The 24,160-nt window shown below is 39.0% G+C and overlaps 1 protein-coding gene across 3 annotated transcripts in view; it reads right to left on the bottom strand.

Annotated features, from left to right (window-relative positions):
- Nucleotides 1-21,133, bottom strand: part of MORC3 (MORC family CW-type zinc finger 3) — a 40,177-nt gene extending 19,044 nt beyond the window's left edge. The window contains exons 1-9 of one of the 3 annotated variants that reach the window (XM_038581448.1): nt 20,983-21,133; nt 12,709-12,781; nt 10,412-10,544; nt 9,287-9,501; nt 8,580-8,727; nt 6,748-6,895; nt 4,486-4,614; nt 4,151-4,270; nt 700-797 (exon numbers count right to left, since the gene is read on the bottom strand). In XM_038581448.1, coding sequence (XP_038437376.1) covers nt 700-797; nt 4,151-4,270; nt 4,486-4,614; nt 6,748-6,895; nt 8,580-8,727; nt 9,287-9,501; nt 10,412-10,544; nt 12,709-12,781; nt 20,983-21,021 — 1,103 coding nt within the window. In that variant the 5' untranslated portion in view covers nt 21,022-21,133. Of the gene's footprint in view, nt 1-699; nt 798-4,150; nt 4,271-4,485; nt 4,615-6,747; nt 6,896-8,579; nt 8,728-9,286; nt 9,502-10,411; nt 10,545-12,708; nt 12,782-20,131; nt 20,370-20,982 lie in introns of those variants that run through there. The other 2 variants (XM_038581450.1, XM_038581449.1) reach the window with 2 other exon arrangements.
- Between the last annotated feature and the right edge of the window lie 3,027 nt (nt 21,134-24,160).

Genomic DNA, 24,160 nt, shown 5'->3' with positions numbered 1-24,160 from the left:
CAGTTAATAATCCTTTACATTAATTTATCACTGTTCAACTAACAGGAGCAGCCTCTGCCTCAGGAGTGAACTATGAGGACATACCGATTTTCTGTATTATATGTGTTTCCTAATACAACGATTTTGCTTTTTTTATTATCTTCTTCCTTCTACTTTGTTTTAGTAGTTCTTTATTTGAAAAAAAAAAAAAAAAGGCCTATGGCATTATCTTTGTCTTTTGCATTCTACTCCATCCTATGTGCTCATTAGGGAAAGTGTGCTTCCTAAATTTACAAGTAAAACTGATGGTCATATTCATTCTATGACTTCTAATCACTCTTAAAAGATCAGAGTACTTCTAAGGTACAGAGGACTAAATAACTTTAAAGTTCCCATTAATAAGCACAAAGTTTGAGGATATTTGTTATACAATAAATGCTGACATCAAGAAAGCAGGAACATCCCCTATTTTTCCTATAAATTTCAGAGATACTTCATCAATAAAGATAGGGAAGAATGTATTTCTATTGGTGATTCCTAGGTTGGGAGAAGATGGCTAAGTGTGTTTTCTATGCAAGCCTCTCACCTACCACTTTTCTTAAAAGTTCTGTAATAAAAAAGCATCCACAAGACAGAAAAAAATTTTCAGCTTAGGAAAAGAGATGAAAGTTATTTCCAAAATAAACTGTAAAAAGTCAGTGACTTAAATAGGTCTCATACCTGTACTCGTTAGTATAATCAAAATCTTGTTTATTATGAGTTGGCTTTAGGAAATTACACTCTATAATTCCCACTACTCCAACACCCATGTTGTTTGCCTAAAAAAGAAAATGGTATTGGTGTTTTAAGCATAAGACATGATGCTCAAAATAATTGCTCTTCCATAAAGATTTATAACTTATATGAAACATTTTCCTACATTTTATGTCATGATTCTTAATGAAATTCAGATTAAAAAACAGTGTTTGGTAGGTAATTTTACTTTCTAGAAGTTAATTCCTAAATATATTAGAGCCTTCCTTAAAAACCACTTCCACTGTTGCCAAATATCCATTTAGATAAATATTATCACCCCAGGGGCAATCCAGATGGCTCAGCGGTTTAGCACCGCCTTCGGCCCAGGGTGTGATCTTGGAGACCTGGGATCGAGTCCCACGTCAGGCTCCCTGCATGGAGCTTGCTTCTCCCTCTGCCTGTGTCTCTGCCTCTCTCTCTCTCATGAATAAATAAATAAAATCTTTAAAAAAAATTATCACCCCAATTTTCTACAAAAGAACGAAGACAACCCTCTATTGGGATGCATTTCTTAAACAGTGGAAACCCCAACTAATTTCTTTCTATATCCACAGTGACCAGCAAAGATTCCAGCAATAAAATTCCAAAAGTTTGCTAGATAAAAATTAAAATCATTTATCAAGTTACACATGCAGTTGCTAATGGTGATGAGATAAAAACCTAGGTCAGTTGGATTCAAGTTATTTTTATTTTTTTTTATTTTTTATTTTTTTATTTTTTTATTTATGATAGTCACAGAGAGAGAGAGAGCGCGGCAGAGACACAGGCAGAGGGAGAAGCAGGCTCCATGCACCGGGAGCCCGACGTGGGATTCGATCCCGGGTCTCCAGGATCGCGCCCTGGGCCAAAGGCAGGCGCCAAACCGCTGCGCCACCCAGGGATCCCTCAAGTTATTTTTAAAAGGGTGCTAGCTAAAATATTGAACTCCAAGTATATGAGTCATATATTCTGATTATTTATATGTGATTAACAAGTGTATTTTGTTCACAATGGTAGCTGAATCTACAGAAGGAAAATGTTAAAATAATAATAAAGTGAACATTTTCATAGACAAAATAATGCAAATCTAATCATTACCGTGCTCTATTAAAAACTACCAGTGGTTCCTTGTCTCATATCATTAATAAACCACAACATCCTTCAATTTGTAGTTCCTGTTCACCTTCTTTCTGGCCTCATATTGCTGTCTCCCATCACTCTCCTGACTTAGCATTTACTCCAGGAGAGCATGCTACTCCCTTAATTAGGTCACAGTCTCCAAAGTCTTTCCCTTCCTTTGCAGAGATTTTTCTCTGCCTGGAAAACCCCTGCCAGACTTTTCAACACAATAACATCAACCTAGACTCGTCTCAATCACCACTTTCTCCAAGAAGTTTTTTCTGATGCTTCCAACTTGTAGTATATAACTCCTCTCCAGACAGAGTTCTGGATCTTACCATCTTTTTATTCTGAGCATTAAGCATGGCAAATCATACCAGTTACCTGACACTAATTATTTAGTAACTGTTTACTGAAGCCACAGAATGCAAATACTATGCCCAGTCCATCACGTGGTAAAGAAATACAGTAAGAGTTGGCTCCAAAAGCCTACTTTCACAAAGTTAACCTTAACCAGAAATTATATACACCACAAATTTAAGTGGTTGGAAAAATGGGCTGTGTATCCTAAGTCAGATTCATAAATGATAAAGGAAAAAAATAATTTACATTCTGTTGCAGATATACTGTTATTTTGAATCCCTAAGCACTTGAGAAACAAAGCTTATCACCAAAAATGCAATTCCATTTATCAGTGACATTGAGTAACTTTTTTATTTTTACTTAAAGATTTTATTTATTTATTCATGAGAGACAGGGGGGTGGGGGCAGGCAGAGACACAGGCAGAGGGAGAAGCAGGCTCCATGCAGGGAGCCTGATATGGGACTCGATCCCGGGTCTCCAGGATCACGCCCTGGGCTGAAGGCGGTGCTAAACCGCTGAGCCATCCAGGCTGCCCGACATTGAATAACTTTAATTACAGAATATTTCTGATGCACATTACTAGTCTAATTATAAATTAAATTAGCATTTTAAATAAGTTATTGACACCTCATATCATAGTTGCCAGATTCTATATTTAGCTTTTGACTAAAATTAGTGGTTACCAGGAGGAGCCCAACAAAGTTCGCTTATTCTTGCAAAAATGCTATATTCTGGGCTCGTGTCATGTAAAATATATAACAGAGTTACAACTCCTATTGAGTAACATTCAAGAAAAACACACACTATTATACTGTGTAGAGCTTATATCATTCTATAACGAATTTAGAATGAAAAAAAGATAAACAGAAAAGAAAAAAGAAAACCATAAACCTGGAAAACAAAATATGCCTAGACTTCAATAAAACTTTTAACAAACTTGATTTGCAGAACTTACCACTGAATTCTTAACACATACACCCCTAAAAAGCCGTTCTGCGAAAACATGTATAGGATGAACAGACTAGTATAGTGCACAATGATCATCATCCTGACTTGAATTCTACAATAGTGCAAGTAGTTTAGGAGGAAGGCTCTAATAATATATTTTGGAATTAATTCCAGAGAAGTAAATTACCTATATGATCCTGTTTTTCTGGCTACTGAGTCAGGACTAATAAAACTAGCCAATTTCATCCCAGAAATAATCAGGGATCCATATTCAAATGCAATCAAAAGAAATGCCTGGGTGGCTCAGTGGTTGAGTGTCTGCCTTCAGCTCAGATCGTGATCCCGAGGTCCTGAGATCAAGTCCTGCATAGGGTCCTCGGCAGGGAGCCTGCTTCTCCCTCTGCCTATGTCTCTGCCTCTGTGTCTCTCTCATGAATAAATAAAATATTTAAAACAAAACAAAAATGCAGTCAAAAGATCTGCATCTGGATCTAAGATACATACTCATTGTAGGTCTAGGGCAAGTTAACTTCTTAGCCCCAATTTCACCCTCTGTAAAACAAAAACAAAATATTCTGTCCCTCTCATAGGATTATTTGGATCAAATGGGAAATATAAAAGCACTCTAAGTTCAAGTGCCATTACCAACATTATTAAACACACTGACATTTATTTATTTATTTTTAAAGGTTTTATTTATTTATCCATGAGAGATAGAGAGAGAGAGAGAGAGAGGCAGAGACATAGGCAGAGGGAGAAGCAGGCTCCATGCAGGGAGCCTGACATGGGACTCGATCCCGGGTCAGGCCCTGGGCTGAAGGTGGCGCTAAACTGCCGAGCCACCCGGGGTGTGCCCCACACTGACATTTAAAAGTTATTAAGCAAAGCATATTATTTCACATTTGACACAATAACATGGTATTTTAACTTTTATAAGATACAAACATTTTCAGATATAAAACTTACCCTTAACTGACATCCAACTTTTTCATAAGCTTTGATGAGTCTATTCCGGTGATACATCATTATCCCATAATGGTCTTTATTTCTGCAGTTGAATCCAAAAGTAATTCTCACAGTTTTAGTCTTAAATGTTAAGGAAAATTCTGAACACTCCCCACAAACCACTCCCCACAAACCAATCTTTCCAAGTCGTTTCTTAATGAACCCAAAAGTGTATAAAAAAGGGCCAAGTTGGAGAGGATTTAGACTCCGTATCAGGATAAAAGGAGAAAGGGGAAGAGGAATCGCTTTATTAATGTATCTTTATACAGATTCATAAAAAGGAAAATAAAGGATACTAAAAATTTGGGTCGATAAACATCACGTTCAATGTAGGCAAGACTCTTTGAAACCAGCTGTGTCTTCACTTTCTGTCCACGTAAGATGATCTGCATTCTCGGCTTTAGGTATAATATACTGCAGTAAGCCTGCCAAGACACATAATAGTATCTGTCCTTCCCAAATAATTACCTACAAATTTGTTCAGCATTACTGATATGTGTATTTAAAAAGAAACTTAACTACTTTGCTTTGATAAAGAACCCATGAACTCTTCAACAATATAGACTATATATAAAACTGTTATTAGTTAATATTTGATTGCTTTTTATTTTTTAGAATTTTATTTATTTGAACGAGAGAGAGAGATACTAGGAACAAGTGAGTGCGCATGAGTAGAGGGAGAGGCTGAAAGGGAAGCAGATCCCCCATTGAGCAGAAAGCCCAACCTGAGGCTCCATCCCAGCAGCCTGAGATCATGACCCAAGCCAAAGGCAGACGCTTAACCAACTGAAACACACCCAGGTTCCCTGACTGCTTTTCTTTAAAAATAAACTTGATATACTATAGCCAGTAAAATGGTTTGCAGAAAACAATCCATTGACCTATATAGATGTTATGTTAAATTATAAATAAAACTTTTTTATTTATTTTTTTTTTAAATAAAACTTTTTTAAAAGTTACAAGACAGCATATGTGGTATGATCTCATTTTAATTTTTTAAAAATATACATATATACAAAAAAGGACTACATTTTCTGACTCTTCTGTCAAATACATATATTGCTATTGCAGTTTAAAAGTAATGATAAATTTTATTTAGGCAAAAATAACAAGCAAAATCCAATACAGATAAAAGGGTCTATTACATGTCTGACAAGGTAAATATTAACAATATACCAACACTTAAGCCAAGTAGACGAGTTCAGTATTTCTTAAAAATTGAACTGTAACAATCAGTACTAATCTTAAATGTGTTTTCAATTCTGAAAGTACGAAAGTTTAGATACTGGAGTGCCAGGGTGGCTCAATCATTTAAGCAGCCAACTCTTGATTTCGGCTCAAGTCATCATCTCAGGGTCCTGGGAGTGAGGCAAGCTTAGGAGTCTGCTTGGGATTCTCTCTTTCCCTCTACCCCTCCCTCCACGTGTATATGCACTCTCTCTTAAATAAATAAGTCTTTAAAAAAAAAAAAAAAAAAGGAAAGAAGGTTTAGACACTTTACAATCTTGACTGAAATCTGCATCCTAAAACATGTTAAAATATATCATTCTTTGCCTGCCTCCAAGCTTTGTCTCTAAGGAAATAAACTGAATAACACAAAGCCAGATCAAAGTTTCAATACAGAACTAAAATTTGAACATTTCTCTTTTTTCCCCCAACTCCTGATTTCAAAATTAGTGATATTTTGTCATTTATAAAATTTATTAATGATATTTTAAAACATTTTATACTTTTATTTATTTTATTTATTTTATTAATGATATTTTAAAACATTTTTAAAAATTTGTATACTAAATCCACACTACCTGCTCTGCCTGCCTCTGGACCTGTTTCATAACTGAGCAAGACTTTCTAAACAACTAGGACATATTTAATAACACACTGGGGTATGTAACTGCTAGGGTCTCAAAAAGTTGTAAACGTATAAACATCACATGTATCCTCAGCCTGTGGTTATTAAATCATCTTAGCACAAAAATAAAGGGAAGTTAGTGTTATATGCCTTATCATAGTGACTAAGAAACGATATTCTTAGTATCATATCAACATTTTAAACTGAGTATTAATTTCTTCCATCTCAAAAATATTCCTAAGGTCAAATATCAGAGATATTTATTATAAAACTATTAATGTGTATCATCTGTAGTCTGTACATAATTTATCGGTTTAGAATATTAACTAAGATGTGTGTCCTAGAATATTTTAAACTAAAAAAAGAAATACTCTGAATTTGGGCTTTTTGCCTGAATTAATCAATACGGCTACCACAGAGGACATACTGATTCTGGTATTCCGAATTCAAATACTCTAACCACACACTGAAAGACTTGTAAGTGCTGTTAGATTTGGTGACTTTACAATTAAAAAACTGTTTTCTAAAATAATAATAAATAAATAAACAACTGTTTTCTGAACAAATAAAGCAACCAGTCTGCTCATTGGTTCCTGAGATACTTTTACTTAGCAATTACTGACAGTATTTATAACACTAGTGGATAGCAATAATTTCCATTATTTGATTATTTCTCTCACGTCCAGAAAGAGAGCTGAATACATACCCTCAGGGAATAGTCACTCTCAGGAGCAATTTGGTCCATCCTCTCTTGCTTCTTGTACCCTTTCTTCCCTGTTGTCTCATCTAAATCTTCAGGAATTCTGATGTCATATTTATCCTTATCAAAATCAAACTCTGTTGCACTTTTGTAGCTATAAAAACAATTTTTTGAAGGAGCTAAATTTTAACTTCACAGAAATATAAGCAAATATACTTACTTATTTAACAAAACAAAACACCTACCCATAGTAGGGGTCCTGGTTGGGGGAAGAGGGGAGACAAAAGCAAGGGAAAAACAAAAGAAAAGAAATATAGGAAGATGTGGGAAAACTGTATACATTCACACACTGCTGGCAGGATGTCAGCTGGTAAAGCCACTCTGAAAAACATTCTGGCAGTTTCTTAAAAAATGAAACTGGCAACTACCACATGACCCAGCAATTACACTCCTGGGCATTTATCTTAGAAAAAAGAAGATTCTATTCCCACCAAAACCTATACACAAATGTTTACAGCTCTATTTGTAAGAACTCAAAATGGTAAAATGTGCTTTAACTGGTAAATGGTTAAACAAATGATGGCCCATCTATGCGATATACTACCACTCTGCAAGGACAAGGAAGCAAATTACTGACACACACAAGAACCTAGATCAACCTCCAGGGAAATATGATGAATGAAAAAAGCCAATCCCAAAAACTTTCACACTGTAGGATTCTATTCATATAACATTCTTGAAATGACAAAGTTACAGAAATGGAGAACGTTGTAGAGGTTGTCAGGGATTAAGGAGGGAGTGGGTGTGGATATAAAAGGCCAACACAAGGGATCATGGATGTCCTCTCTCCATGAAAATGTCCTGTCTCTTGACTCTATCAATGTTGCTATCAACACTTACATACTATAGTTTTGCAAGATGCTGCCATTGGAGGAAACTGGATAAAGGGTATATGAGATTTGTGCGTATGAATCTATAGGTATCTCAAAATAAAAAGTGCAAATTAAAAAAGAGGAGTGAGGATGGGAGGGGCATGACAGCAAAAGCAAGAAAAAAGGGAATACAGATCAGAAAAGATTTAAAGTATTTTAGGCTCACCACTCAATTTATACTTTATTCCTATCATTCTTTTATCTAGATACCTCAACATTACGCATTCATCCCAAGTTTTTTAAAAAAAATCTTATTTGCAAATGATTTTATCCTCACAATGATAAAGGACTACAATCTTGAGCAATACAGAGGTCTCATTTACAATACTTTTCTCACCACCTATTAAACTATGCTTAGCTTTAAGTAATAGACAAATATTTCTCTTCCTAACTTACACAAGCTAGAGTTTATTGGCTGAGATATTTTCTTCTCCTTTCTTTTTGAGAATAGAATAAAAAAGAGAATTGAGGGATCCCTGGGTGGCGCAGCGGTTTGGCGCCTGCCTTTGGCCCAGGGCGCGATCCTGGAGGCCCGGGATCGAATCCTATGTCGGGCTGCCGGTGCATGGAGCCTGCTTCTCCCTCTGCCTATGTCTCTGCCTCTCTCTCTCTCTATGTGTGTGACTATCATAAATAAATAAAAATAAAAAAAGAGAATTGAGCTCTATGAATACTGAATGGCAGGGCTAGGAAATTTAGTTTTAATAATATGAAATTATCTCTAATGGAAGCCAAAGCAGCTCAATAAAACACACTTGGAAAAGACAAATCATTACCTATGCCAAAAAATGAGTACCTTCCAATATATTTCTACTCTGTGTAACAATGGATAAATGTAAGAAAACCACTCCTGCACAAGCAATTTCCTTCCCAAATGCAAAACTACTCGCTGAGCTCTACATTTACCTTCTAAGGTTCCAAATGATGATCCTTGTCCCCTTCTTACCCATAATAGCATCAAGTTCTGCCAGTAATTTCTGTTCCGTAGAAAATAGAGAATGTTCCAGAATCGCTGCAAGGCTTGCTTTTGATTCTGCTAAATTTATCATCTGTCGTATATCATAAGTTAAAGACTCAGACCAAAAACATATTTTTCACAGTTACAATATGAAAACTCAAACTTAAATAACAGATAACTATTTCCTAAGTTTTAAAACTGCAATTTGATTTCAGATGAACACCAAGAAAGATGAATTATGAGCAAGTTCATTATGATTCCTAATTAATTTAATGGTTCCTAATATCTGAAATATTATATCTGAAAGTTTTTATAAGAAACACAGAAGACATCTTTCTAAAGATACTTTGCTTTCTCATAGTCATTAGGGAAAATTTCAAGGCAGACCACATATCTCATTAGACATAATACAACTGAAATTAAGGGGAGAGCTACAGGAAACTAACATAGAAAGCAACCATCCTAATGGCAAAATGCCAAGGGAAGGGAGAAAGGGAGAAAGGCTTAGCCTCAGATATAAGAGGCAATGGGTAGGAACAAGCACTATCACGGAAACTATGATTAAAAAAACAGAATCTGGAGGAGGCTAAAGGAGGGAATGATTCAGAGTATCTTCAGAGTTTCTCCAGTTTCTATTTTTAAATCAAAAGGATATGGTGTTTGTTGAACGCCACTATTGGGACAACAACATGTTCTGCTTTTATGACTTCCAAGTAGGTCTGAGACAAGAAGCCCACACTCATGCTTTCTCCATTTTTGGTAAACACGATTGCATCTTTACCCAAACGCATAGAACCTGACTTGAAGCCATTCCCATACAATCCAACTGGGACATGACCGTTCATGGTGACTTTGTCACTGAAGCCAAAGCTAAAAATAAAAAAAATAAATAAAAAAAAAGATTTAAAAAATAAATACACATAGTCTTCATTTCTTAAATTCACAAATTATAATATTAAGTAGAAAGACTGGGTATAAATATTAACCTCATCCTCTCTAGTTTTGTAATCATAGGCAAATCACTTTTAATCTATTTTGATGTGTTTCCCCATCTCTGAAATGAAAAATAAATCTGTATCGTAAGGTTTAAGAATTGCTAAAACAGGAGCTCGTTGCCTGGTACATCCTGCCTAAACAACTGAGATCTCATTTGGACTCCTGGGACCCCTGAGATTTCACCTCGTGAAATTTCTTCTAAATGTGAACAACTCCCTTCAAATCAGGAGCCTACTGTGGTATGATTAGATTACTAATGGCATCAACTGGAGTTTTGGGAAGCATAACAAGTATTTAAGGGACAGTAGAAAGGGCTATGCTGCCACATTTTCTCTACCCTGTACCTGTATCAGGTACCATACTTTCCTTTCCAGGCACATCTGGCTTCATGCTGACATCCTACTCTGTGACTGTAGAGCCCAAGGCTTTATGCCTATTTTATCCTGCTACTTTCCTTATCCTCTGAATCCCTTTAAAATTACTCCCCACCAAAAGTATTTTATTGGAAATACTGGTTAAAACTATGCAACACTAGAGTATTAATAACTGTTATCAGTGTGCTACAACTCTTAAAGGAATGGCGGAAATTTAGATAAGTCAGTCATGGTGGGGTGAGAATGGCAGGGATTGTCTAATAATCAAACAGCAGTAGGAAATGATGGGAAGAGAAGAGAGCACACTGTGTGTACAGCAAATCATGTTTACAAAATAAAAAGTACAGGCAATAAGTATGATACGTGAAACCCCTAAATGGGGTAAAACCAATGTTTTTATTTTTACATACCTTAGCATTTTATGTAATTTATCTGAAGTCATACCATTCCCATTATCAGTGAATGTCAAGCATATATGGTCATTTATCACCGTTTTGTCAATCCATATCTGTTTAGCATTCACATCAGGATCATAAGCATTATCTACGAAACAAAAGTTTTGAGAAATTTTGATTTCGCATTTTAAAGAGCAATTAGTTCAGTATAATCCTTAACAAGCAACGTATTTTTTAAAAATTGAAATAAAAATTGAAATGTTTAGGAACTCTACGATTTGAAAACATGAACTAAACTGTACCTTGATATATACATCATTCACTGATCATTACAAAATTAGCTCTTTCCAAAGCCCTCCATTTGTCACACTGGTTCCCACTATACTGAAAAAGTACAAACAAGAACAATCACTGTACCAAACAGATGACCAAGACAGGGAGGTAGGTCTTCTGCCCAAAGACCCAGCCTGGCTATCAAGAGACAACCTGAGAGCTGAGTTTCAACTGGCACTCCAAGTGCCACTATAACTGGCACACAGAGGGAACACAATGCGGATACTGAATAAATGAGAAAGCAGAATGTCTCCTGCAAGGCTGGATACATAGAAGGTTTACCTTCTACACAGTTCAAATTGTGGCCCTTTCCAATCTAAGCAAAGTTTCTGGTGGCTTTTACACTTCTATGAGGTCTGTACAGATCCCCATTTAACACTCTTGTTAGCTTCCTTGTTTGTCTCAGAATAGGTTAAATAGGAAGGAATACATTAAAACAATAAAAACAAAAAACCAAGGAAAAGTGAAAACAATGTCAACAGAAGCAGTAATAACATCAGCTTGTGAACTACCTAAGTTCCACCTGAGTATCCTTAACTGACTAAAAACACTTTTTTTAAGTCTTTATGACTAAACATAAGTAATGGTTCTCACACTATCCTTTCATAAGGTTGCCTAGAATTAAAAGCATCTTTTTATTTTTATTTTTTAATTTATTTATGATAGGCACACAGTGAGAGAGAGAGAGGCAGAGACACAGGCAGAGGAAGAAGCAGGCTCCATGCACCGGGAGCTTGACGTGGGATTCAATCCCGGATCTCCAGGATCGCGCCCTGGGCCAAAGGCAGGCGCTAAGCCGCTGCGCCACCCAGGGATCCCTAAAAGCATCTTTTTAATCAACTGCTTCAGGAAAAATGGTGTTTCACTTAAATCTGATAGCAACAAGAGCACCCTGGTCTCCAGCTGCCCTAATCCAGAGCCGGACAATCACCACACACGCAGGAACAATCCCAGGTCGAGTGGCTCCTCTGGGCTGTCATAAACAAACAATGGCTCTGAATGGCTGCACTGTTCTATCCATTTAACAGGTTTTTAAGAAACTAGCTGAACAGCACATGTTAGCTGGGAGACTTTGGAAAATCTAACTATGCCAAAGAAAAGGGTGCTCAAGAGTTCCTTTTCTTCTACTGTACATCTAAGATAGAACTGTTTCTTGACAAAGAATCTAAAGTATTTCTAAGAATTATGAAGAATAGTGCTCGCTTCGGCAGCACATATACTAGAATTATGAAGAATATACTTTCCTTTATTACCTGTTTCTCAAACACATGCTTAAAAAAAATTCAGGTGCCAGGGAGCCTCAGTCAGTTAAATGGCTGACTGTTGGTTCAGGTCAAGATCTCAGAATCCTGGAACTGAGCCCCACTCTGGCTCCATGTTCAGCGGGAGTCTGCTTCCTCTCTCTCTGTCCCTCTCCCTGCTCTCCTTCTCTCTTTCAAATAAATAAATATTAAAAAAACAAAATTCACATGCTTGAATTTTCCAGAGGGAAAAATATCATAACCCATAATGCAAATGTGATCACAACTTTCCTCTTCTCATGTTCACTAAAACACTATTAAAATAGAATTCTATACCTAATAATTCTATTGGAGGAAACAAAAATGTATTATCTCAAATTTAATTTAACATTAATTCCCCTACTTGCTAACATCAGAAAAACAAACCCATTGTTACGTACCTGTACTTTCCAATTTTAAAAAACATAATTTCCATTTTTGCAATAGATCAAATTCTTTTATAATCAAAATAAAAGTTTTATGAATTTTGCAAAATAATAGTACAGAGAAGGCTGAGCAGCAATTAATTTGACATCCATTTGAATAGCTATTATACACTAGATAACCTTTACCAGTGGTATCATTCAAGATACAACTGTTTTATTAAACAGTATATTTGCATATTATTTTTCAATGAAAAGTTTTTTAAAACTTCAATTGCAAGCAATAGATTATACATGAAATGTCAGTTTTACATACCTATTAATTCAGCAACTGCACTGAACGGCCAAGTGTGACTAGTAGAATTTGTATGTAAGAACTTCGGGCAAAGCTGAAAAAAACCAATGATTCATGTAAATTGATTCAGGTCCTACTTTTGAGAAGAGAAACCAATATTATTTTCTGTCCCTATATTAAACAACACTGGGACACCTGGCTGGCTTGGTCGGTAGAGCCTGTGACTCTTGATCTCGGGGTTGTGAGCTCAAGCCCCACGGTGGGTGTGGACATTACTTAAAAATAAAATCTTAAAAGATAATAAAAATAATAAAAACAAACAACACTGAGACCAAGCATAAGATAATAGCTGCTTCAGGATATACCTAGAAGATATAACCTAGAAGATAAAATTCTTGGAAGGCTGTACTCATCAACGAAATAGTTTACTTAACCAAGATCGCTTCAAAACCCTTGTCTCTCTGGATCCATCAATCTAAAGCCATGATATATCCTAAATCAGAAAGTTACCCACCCTGCAAGGCCTACCCTCAAAATTACCGTGAGACACAACGAAGATTTTGCCAAGGGGGTGTTTTCTCCTGGTGCATCAGGCTTAATAAACTTAGCTTGGCTTATTAATCAACGGCTTTTCTAGAGGTCTCTTGGAAAATCATTATTTGATACTTTTTATATAAATTACTCCAAGCTCATTATAGTTAAACCTTGGCAGTGGAGTAATATACACCTATCAAACCTTTACATAATATCATATAAAAATTCAAATCCAATTATTTTAGGCTGATTTTATTCACAGTAATATACTATGGAAGACTATGCTAACCAACCTCATGCTATAGGAAACTCTAAATTCCTAAGTAATACAGATATTAAATGTATAAAAATGTAGAAGTGGCTTTCAAAGGCTGACACTTGAAAATTTCCATTGCAGAGGATTTCTATTTAATGGGGATTTTGTGTCTGTTTTGAACAGATTATCTTACACTTAAGGGAAAATAACAGAAGAGGCGCTTTAAGTATTTAATGTGAAGAGCTCTGGAAATGTGAGGAGATTATTAATCAAGCCAAGTGTTTGTAGTGCTACGCTGCTGCCACAAGGTGTCAGAAAGAGGTCTACTATTCCTCTGTCCACACTTGATTTTAGACAATTGCCAAGCATTCATTCACCAGCAGACTGAAGTACATGTGTGAAAAATGGAATTCTGTGGAAGAACAGTCTTAAAACTGGAGTACGGCACATATTCGTGCAATACAGAGTATAGGTAGTTCAGCCTTTCTACAGCATACATTACATTTGTGTGTTTGTTTTTAATAAAAATCAATTTCCAGGTCTTCATCTTGCACAAGAGGCCTTTTTCAAATTAATCTGAGACTCTGCCAGGGGCCAGCCATCAGGAGGCTCTATATGTCCCAGGCCTCTCCCTTTGCAAAATTATCACACTACCATTTATAGAAGAACGACATACTCCTCACATGTTACAAATTTTACAGTGGGGCATGGCTTTGGAGTGTGAAACCTCTGGCTATCAAAGAAGATACCCTTAGAGTTACCGGTCTTTGCTCTATTTTATGCACTTACATTAGGTGTGAAATCTGAAACTAGAAAAGGGGTTATTTTGAATTTTGGATGTATGGCAGAATGTGGTAGTGGGAATGTCAATTTTCACTTAATGTCCTCATCCTTTACATCAATCCCAAATTGACATGGTACACATTATCCTTGAGCAAGAGCCCCAGAAGAGCAAAGCAAAGAAAGCATCAGTAAGAAAGAACTGAATGGTAAGCAATGGCTTTTTCACTTTTCTGATTTCTCATCTCCAGAACATGTCATTCATTAGCTGGAGAGGGAAAAAAAAAAACACCCTGGAACAGACGAAGAAGTAATACACACAAACACATGCATGCGAAGCAGAGTATGTTTAACTAGTGTATGACCCTGAGCAAGAAGCTTAACCTCTGTGCCTCAAGTTCTGTCATCTATTAAAATGAGGATGATAATCCTATTAGCTTATCAGGATATTAAGAATATTAAATGAGTTAATATTTGTAAATGCTTAGAAGACCAACCAGAACATAAGAAGCATTGTATTTTTTTTTTAAGTATTCCTTAAAGGCACAACTGAGCTCATATAAAAATAAAAAATAAGGAAAATCTTTAAGGGCTTTGAATAAAGGAGGAATTAAAAACAAAAAAGATTTGAAAATGAGGATGTAATGAATGAGGGCTTAACTGGAAAACAAAGGTTTTGGTTTTAACGGTGATTCAAGAATAGAAGATTTGGAAGTAACTGCCCCTCCTCACTCCCCTTCCTCCTCAATAAAAAGTTGGGGGCAGCAGGAATCTGTCTAACAAAAGCTTGTCCGTTTTGGTCTGGATGCTTTAAAAAAAAAAAAAAAGTCTAATAGGAAGTTCTACAAAAAGGGACATGCCTTTACTTGGGTTAAGTGTTTCAATTTGTATCACCTACAGAACCACTATGAAGACACAGCCTCAGCCAGGTGGCATAAGATTCCCCTAAGTCCTTATTTGGGAGAATATTTGAGTACAAAACCTAAAGTAACATTTAAGGGAACAATCAATCCACCAGGAAAAAAATGTTAGAAGACAAGATACAGTAGTAGTATTAGATATCACTCCCCATCCCCAAACATTAGGAAACACACACAATGAAATGCTCTGAAGATTACACAGATTTTTTTAAAGAATTAATATAACTTTTAGAATCAACAGTCACAAATTTTACAGTTAAATACAAAACTTTTTGGAAGCCCAAACATATAGAGAGTGTTTACCAGTGTTTCTGCCTGAAACTGCTCTGTAATGAAGGAAAAAAAAAAAAAAACAAAACAAAAAAGGGGGAGGGGGCGAGTAGAATAAAACAAGAAGAACAAAAACAATCAGAGAAATGAGGATAATAGTAGATAAAACACTCAGTAGTTTGGAAATTGGAAAGCACAGACAGTGACAACTGATTTAATAGCCTGTAAAGAACTGAATCTGAAACCTATACAAGATGAGAAACAAAACAAGCAGCAGACCAGGAACCCCGGCAGAACTCCAGAAAGCCTTAGGAATTACACTTCTGTGCCTCTGAAGTCCAAGGTACTAGAGATTGTATGAAAACAAGATAGCTTTCAAGTCTTTAAAGAAGATTCCCCCCCAATTCCTTCTTTCACCCTACAACTACTCTAGGCAACCCCACAGAAAACTGGAGATCTGTTCTCTGGAGGAAGTGATGATAGCAGGCTCAGAGACAACGAAAACAGGTGGGTTTGAAACCGAGTCAGCAAATAGCCAGGAAAGAAACCCTCACATAAATGGCCAAATCATTTTCCACAAGGGTGTAAAGACTGTTCAATAGGAAAAAGATAGTCTTTTCGATAAGTAGTGCTGGGAAAGCTAGATAACCTTATGCAAAAGACTCAAGTTGTACCCTTACCTCACACCATATAGAGAAAAAAAGAACACCTTAAAATGGATCAAAGAGCTAACATAAAGAAAACTATAAAACTCTTAAGTACAGGTGAAAAGTTTCAGGACACTGGATTCCGCAATGATTTCTTGGATGTGACACCAAAATCACAGGAAACAAACAAAAATAAATTGTACTGCATCAAAATTTAAAACTTCTACAACACATTAAAGGATACAACTGGGGGTGCTTGACTGGCTCAGTCAGTTGACCGTCTGCCTTTGGCTCAGGTCATGATCCCAGGGTCCGAGAGGACGGAGCCAGGAGTCAGGCCCCCCTGCTCAGTGGGGAGTCGGCCTCTGCTTCTCCCTCTCTTTGCTCCTCCCCCATCCCCACCCCCACTTGTGCTCACTTTCAAATTAATCAATCAATCTTTAGAAAAAAGACAAAGGCTACAACCAACCGAATGAAAAAGCAATCTATGAAATGGGAAAAAACATCTGCAAATCAAGTATCTGATGAGAAGTTAATATCCAGAACATATAAAGAACTCCTACACAAATCACAACAAAGACTAAAAACCTAATTAATTGGTAGGCAAAGGACACGGATATTTCTCCAAGGATTATATACAAATGGCCACTAATAAAAGAAAAGATCCTCAACATCACTAATCATTAGGGAAATACAAATCAAAAACACAATGAGATACCACCTCATACTTACTAGGATGATAACTATAAAATTAAACAGAATTGCCATTCGATCCAGCAGTTCTACTAAGAAATGAAAGGAGGATCTTGAAGAGATTTTCTGTACAGTTGTGTTCATACACCGTGTTTCACAACAGCCAAAAGGTGGAAGCCACATAAATATCCATCAATGAACAAATAAACAAAATGTGGTATATCCATACAAGGGAATAGTATTCGGCCTCAAAAAGAAAAGATCTCTTGACGTATTCTATAACTAGATGAACCATCCTGAGGACATTATGCTAAGTGAAATAAGCCCGTCACAAGAAGACAATTCATCATTACACTTATGTAAGATACATCTACAGTAGCTAAATTCACAGTATAATGGTGGTTGCTAAGGGCTGTCAGAAGGGAGAATGGAGAACTGTGTTTTTTTTTTTTTAATAGGTATACAGTTTTATTCTGGCCAAGATGGAGTTTTGGAGACTGTACAACAATGTGAATGTATTTAACACTACTGACTTATATACTTAAAAATGGTCAAGATGGTAGATTTTATGTTAAGTGTATTTTACTTTACCACAATAATAAAGAGATAAATACCAAGTCAGCAAATTGAATGTAATACTCCCATCTGAGTTTTTTTTTTTTTTTAAGATTTTATTTATTTATTCATGAAACAGAGAAGCAAAAAATATAGGCAGAGGGAGAAGCAGGCTCCCTGTTGGGGAGCCCTATGCGGGACTCGATTCCCAGGATCCCTCCCAGGATCATGACCTGAGCCAAAGACCTGAGCCAGACGCTCAATCACTGAGCCACCCAGGCATCCGTCTCCAACTGAGCTTTCAGAAGAGCAAGCAGTTTGAATTATACATGCCATGGGCAAGAGACTAGATGCAGAATTCCTCTCTGGAAAACTGAAAGATTTCTAAAAGTTCCATTTGATTCTTTTACATTTGTGCCAGGTCTTTCAGGACAGCATCTTATTTTTGTTGTTCTCACTTTTTAAAAATTACTTAAATGTTTTAAAGTTTTTTTTAAAGGTTTTAAATTCCAATTAGCACACTGTGTAATATTAGTTTCAGTTGTACAATATAGTGATACAACACTTCCATACAACACGTGGTGTTCATCATAAATTTTTACATTTTTAAACCTATTTTATTTTCTAACAATTCGATTCTTTAAGCTCTTACAAATACAGACATAGGGTGCCCCCAACAAAATATAACTGATTCCTTCCTATCTTATCACTCAACACTGAAGCCCACCAAAGGAGTTCTACTTATGTATGAACACCTTCCAGTCAGCTGTGTGTCTCACTTGGAAACGTAAGCAAGTTAACCATCTCCACACATTAGAGCCCATGTAAAATTAGGAGTCAAAAACAGAGAAAAAGGAACAAAGAATGTAGAGGCAATACACTGAGCAAAAGAAAATTTCAGAAATACTTTGATCAACATACCCAGTAATAACAAATATTGGAAAGGGGGGGGGAGGGGGAGAGAGTGAGAGATATTTACTATTTATTTATATATATAGTATTTTATTTTATTTTTTAAGTAGGCTCCATACCCATCCTTCAGACTGGAAACTCGGGCACAGAGAGGAAGGAATTTGCCAAGGTCACATATCCCCTTGTCAATGAGGATTTGAACTCAGGCAGGTGACAGAGCCCAAGCTCTCCGGCACTAACCTACTGTGCTGGCCAAGGGAGTCAACTCTGTAAGAGGAATATGTGGGATGGAGACACAACGAAAAGGGGAAGGATATTTCCAGAATGATGATAAAGGAAGTCCCCAAAACACAAGTGAGCCAACAAAACTGACAAAATATTGGGTGTGCTTGAGAACATCTGGAAAAGATTTTCCAGTTCTGTGAAAGTTTGGACAGAAGAGCAAATTTAAGCAATTAACTTCAGAAAAACAAAAAGCTATGCAGCAAAGAAAATGCAATCAAGTTCTGGTTGGCTCATTTGTGGATAATGGTAAGAATGATAAATCATACAGTAATTCAATGAAGAAGAGATAAAAATGCATTGGAAAGATGGGAGAAGGTGAAGAGTGGGCATGTGTCAGTTAAACCCACAACAGGACTACTGGAAAACAACAAAACGGTCCCAGCATTTTACTTCGAAATACGAAAGCAAAAATTGAAATGTTTTTATCACTCTACATTGTTCTTGGAACCCTTGCCCTCCTAAATTAAAAAAAAAAAAAAAAAAAAATGGCATACATTATAATGGTTCATTCCTTGTGTCTTACTGCCTTCTATGACTTTTGACAAATACAGAAAACTTATTAATTCCTAGACTTTCCTAATGAAAACATGTGAGAGCTACACCCAAACAGTGAGCATGGCTATATTCAACTGCAAATTATGGAAACTGAATGTCTATGTCGTGTAATTTTCATATGTTACAAAATGTTCTTTTGATTTTTTTTTTCCCCCAACCTTTTAAAAATCATTCTTAAGTTTATGGGCCATACAAAAACAGGTGGCAGGCTAGATTTGGCCCACGAGCTGTGGTTTGCCAAGTCCTGTCTTAAAGCAAAGGGATGGGTGGGAGATACAGTACAGAAGCTGCAGATGGGAGATTTCCATCAATGAGGTTCCAACAGCCCATGTTACCCAGGAAAGAAATATTTAGCACATAGACAGCTGCTTCACCCAGACAGCAAGCTAACAACAATGCCCATCTTTTAACACAGCTCGGACCCTTATCTTTGCTCCCTTTATCACCTATATCTTGAAGAACCCGACAGCAGCATTGGAGGGGCCAGGTGAAGGAGCAGAGAATCCAAGTGCAGAAACAGGACCAAACCAGTTTGTTCACTCCTTTTCCCTACTCCAGGACTCTGGTGTCCAGAGTGTGGCCCAATCGGACGGGGGGGGGGGGGGGGGGGGGGCGCCTGGGCATTAAACCGAATAAAAGAGATTTTTGCCTTAGATGAGGTCAGACTTTACAATACCTGAGGCTACCTGGAAAGCATTACATCGGCCCAGACTCCCCCAAGCGTGGAAGAGAACCATCAGTATTTAAAGCCAACGGTTAAGAAAAGAATAAAGTTGTCCTCTATATTCAAACTACTAAATACTCAATAAGCCAGTTATGTAACAAAGGACCTTTATTCAGTACAGCTTAGAGAAGGTTTATCGGTCAATAAAGATCTAAGAGAAAATAGAAAAAAGTGGGCAAAGGACACGAATAGATTAAAAAAAAAAAAAAAAAAGAGTTAAATGTGAATAACTTCCAAGGAAATGCAAAAAATACGCCCTGACACATTTCACATTCATCCTACAGGAAAACGGCTAAAAGTGCAACAACACTACCAGGTGTGGAAGAAGTCACAGGGCAATGCACCATTTTTTAAAGCGACGGTATCCCCACCGGATGGTTCCATTTTTAACGATTCTCCGGCGGGGGCTCCGGGGTTAACCCCGAACCCCCGGAGGAAGACGAGGTCAGCACTTCTGCATGAACCGCCAGCAACTTGCTTAAAGGATAATCAGGTGCGAAGGCCACGCCCACGTTTTCCGAGGTGGGGTTGTAACTCCTCGAAGTGCGACGTTAAGACTCGTGCACACTAGGAAGGCGGGCGGGGGACGGGGGGGCCTCCAAGGGCGCCCCGGGGCAGACCCGACGGGGGAGCCCGGGCCTCGCCGGAGGGCAGCGCGCGGCGCTGGGGACGCGCGGGGAAGAGCCGCCGCAACGCGCCGCGCCGCCCGGAGGTCAAGGCCGCCCGGCGCCTCCGGCCGCGCCCCGCCGCTCGCGCTCCCCGCTCCGGGCAGCCCCGCGGGCCCGCAGGCCGGGTGGGTCGGGGCCCCCGCGGGCCGGGCGGCGGGCGGCGGGCGGCGCGGCCGCCGAGGCCTCGCCCTCGCCCTCCCACGACAGCTGCGCGGCAGCCAGGAAGGAGCCGGGAGGAGGGGCCGCGGCCCCGGCCCGCCCCGAAGCCGCGGGGGCAAAACAGAAACCGAGCGCGGAGGGCGCGGGGCGCAGCCCGGCCCTGCCCGCCGCCGAGCCGCTCCGCCGACGGCAGCGCGATGGCCGCCCCTTCCCCCGGCCCCGCCGCGGCCCCAGCCGCCGCGCCGACGAGCCGCCGCCGCCCACTCGGCCCCCCCTCGCTTGCCCGCCTGCCCGCCCTCCTGGGACACGGCCCGCTCCACCCCTCGCGGCTGCTCACCGCGCTGAGGCGGATCCCGCTGGGTGGCTGCGCCGCCATCTTGAGCGAGCTACAAAGCCAGGACCGGCCTCGGCCGCAACCCGACTGGGAGGCGGCCGGGACGACTGTGGGGCCCGCTGGGCCCGCCCACTTCCGGGGCGGGGCGCGCGGCGGCCCCGCCCCCCCCACTTCCGCCTCAGGCACAGTTGTATTAGCAGGGCGGCGGCGGCGGCGGCGGCGGCGGTGCAGGGGGGCGGGGGGGAGCGGGGAGCGAGCGGCGCGGCTGCGGGAGGAACTGGGGAGCAGCGTTGGGCCCTGCGGGGCAAGGGCGCATGCGTGAGGCCGGCGGGCGCGAGGGGGTCACGGCGTGACCTGGACTTGACACCTGGAGGGTCCGGAGTTCCGAGCCCCGAAAGGTGTCCTCAGTGGGGGAGGGGGGGGGAGCCATCCCTTGCCCACCTGTGTCAATGTGATTTGAAACCTTGTTAACCAAGAAATTTTTAAAAAATAATAGCACTGGGGGTTATTCTGTATGTTAGTAAATTGAACACCAATAAAAAATAAATTAAAAAATAATAATAATAATAAACTTAAAAAAAAAAAGAAGAAGAAGAAACCCTGTTAACGAAAAGTGTAGATTTTGTGCATTTTGGGTTCGCGCTGGAAGTCCCCATCCTCGGTCCTGGGGAAGAGGCCTTCCGCTCATGCACACTTAGGGTCGACGTGCAGCCGGGTATTGGGCTAAGCGAGTAGGATGCAGAACCCAGTCTAGGGCTGTTTCCCACTGCAGGGAAGACAGGATGATGGAAAGGCTTTTTGTTTGTTTTTTTTAAATGCCCATTTTGGGCTTTTTGCTTTTTGTTTTTTCCTTTTATCTCTTTATTTGTCCTGATTTTTTGGGGGGAAGTTTAAGCACATGTTAGGCCTCCAACACTGGTTTTTGTTTCATTTATTTATTTATTTATTTATTTATTTATTTATTACTAAAAAAGCCAAACCACTTAACAGATTTCTCCCACCCACTCTCCACCTATTGCATTTTTTACTGTGATAAAACTTTTTTGATGACTTTATTTATTTATTTGACTGAGAGACTGAAAGAGCACAAGCACTGGGAGTGGGAGAGGGAGAGGAAGAAATAGGCTCCCCGCTGAGCAGGGAGCCTTAGGTGGGACTGGATCCCAGGGCCCTGGGATCATGACCTGAGCCAGCCAGCGGTAAGAATTCAAATAATATGGAAATATAAAACATGAAATTTACCCCCAATCTCTTCACGAGAACATATAAACAATTTGTTATACATTAATCTAGCCTATATGCTAAATTATTATTTCCAATTCAGATGGTCTCCCCACTTGCCATAATTCTGCTTAGGATTTGTCATTTTTACCATGGTGTAGAAATGATATGCATTCTGTAGAAAATGTACTTGGGGGGTGCTTGGGTGGCTCACTTGGTTAAGGGCCTGCTTTTGGCTCAGGTCATGATCTTTGAGTCCTGGGATTGATCTGAGTCCTGGGATTGAGCCCTGCATTCTGCTCCCTGCTCAGCATGGAGTCTGTTTCTTCCTCTCCCTCTGCCCCTCCCCCTGCTTGTGTGTTTTTTCTCTCTCTCTGTACTCTCTCTCAAATAAATAAATGCAATATTAAAAAGAAAAGAAAAGGAAAGAAGAAAGAAAGAAAGGAAGGAAGGAAAGAAAGAAAGAAAAAGAAAGAAAGAAAAAAGAAAGAAAGAAAGAAAGAAAGAAAGAAAGAAAGAAAGAAAGAAAGAAAGAAAGAAGAAGAAAGAAAAGAAAGAAACTGTAATTGGAATTTTGAATTTTGCTCTTTGGCTTGTGTGAAAATTAATAACCGGAAACTTCACTAAAGTGGGGTTCCAGCTTCCACAGGGGAACCTCTCTCCTATGCTACCAATCCTTATCAATCCTTATCAATCACAGACCTAACAGGAAGAGATCAATTTAACATTACCCGGACTTGACTTTGCTCCTTGGTGCTACTTTACTATCCTCTGGGGGAAAGAAGAAACCCTTATCTCCCACACCTCTGAAACAGCTCAGCCAAGAAGCCACTATATTTTGAACTCCCAGTTTACTCCAGTGGACTTTTGAGTTTATAACAAGCCTTCTGTATTTTTTTTTTAATTTTATTTATGAGAGACACAGGCAGAGGGAGAAGCAGGCTCCATGCAGGGAGCCGGACACGGGACTCAATCCCTGAAGCCTCCAGGATCAGGCCCTGGGCTGAAGGCGGCGCTAAACCACTGAGCCACCTGGGCTGCCCTACAGCAAGCCTTCTCAATTTACCCCTTTTCTCCTTAAAAAGGGATACTTCCCCTTTATTCTCTGGACTGACTATGGGTCTTACTGCAACTTGTTTGTCCTGGGTTACAATTCTCTTTTATTCTTGAGTAAGCCCTTTTTTACTAGTAAAATAACTGGCAGTTTTTATTTTATTTTTAAGATTAACACTGGGCTAGTGATATCTGGTATGATCCTCTCTCCTGATGCTGAATAGCAGCGAGCTGTAGTTCCCTATCAACCATACTATCAGGGTGAATAAACAGCCTCTATACACTTACAACCATTGCACCCAAACAACCCGTTTTTCATTTTCAATATGGTATTTAATAAATTACATGAAATATCCAATACTTCTTATAAAATAGGCTCTGCATTAGATGATTTTGTCCAACTGTGGGCTAACATAAGTGTTCTGAGCACATTTAAGGTGATACTAGGCTAAGCTACGACATTCAGTATGTTTGGGGGTATTAAATGCATTTTCAACTTAACAATATTTTCAGCTTATGATGGGTTTATTGGAAGGTAACTTTATCGTAAGTTGAGGACAATCTGCACAAATGAGAAAATGATTAGGGGCACCTGGATGGCTCAGTTGGTTAAGCACCTGCCTTCAGCTCAGGTCATGATCTCAGGGTCCTGGAATTGAACCTTGCATCGAGCTCCCTGCTCAGCGGGGGACCTGCTTCTCCCTCTCCTTCTGTGCTCTCTTTCAAGTAAATAAACAAAATCTTAAAAAAAAAAATCTTTTGTTGTCACCCTTACCACTCACCATTGGGTAGATGACATGATGTGAATCATCTAGCACTTGTAATGCCCTGCACTGGAAAATTTCTGTTTCCTCCCACATTAAGATTGTTATGTAAGAGGCTTTTTCATTAATTATTTTTCTTAAAT

The sequence above is a fragment of the Canis lupus genome, chromosome 31 (genome assembly GCF_011100685.1).
Source record: "Canis lupus familiaris isolate Mischka breed German Shepherd chromosome 31, alternate assembly UU_Cfam_GSD_1.0, whole genome shotgun sequence".
Lineage (NCBI taxonomy): Eukaryota > Metazoa > Chordata > Mammalia > Carnivora > Canidae > Canis > Canis lupus.
This window is presented reverse-complemented; position numbering and strand designations above follow the sequence as displayed.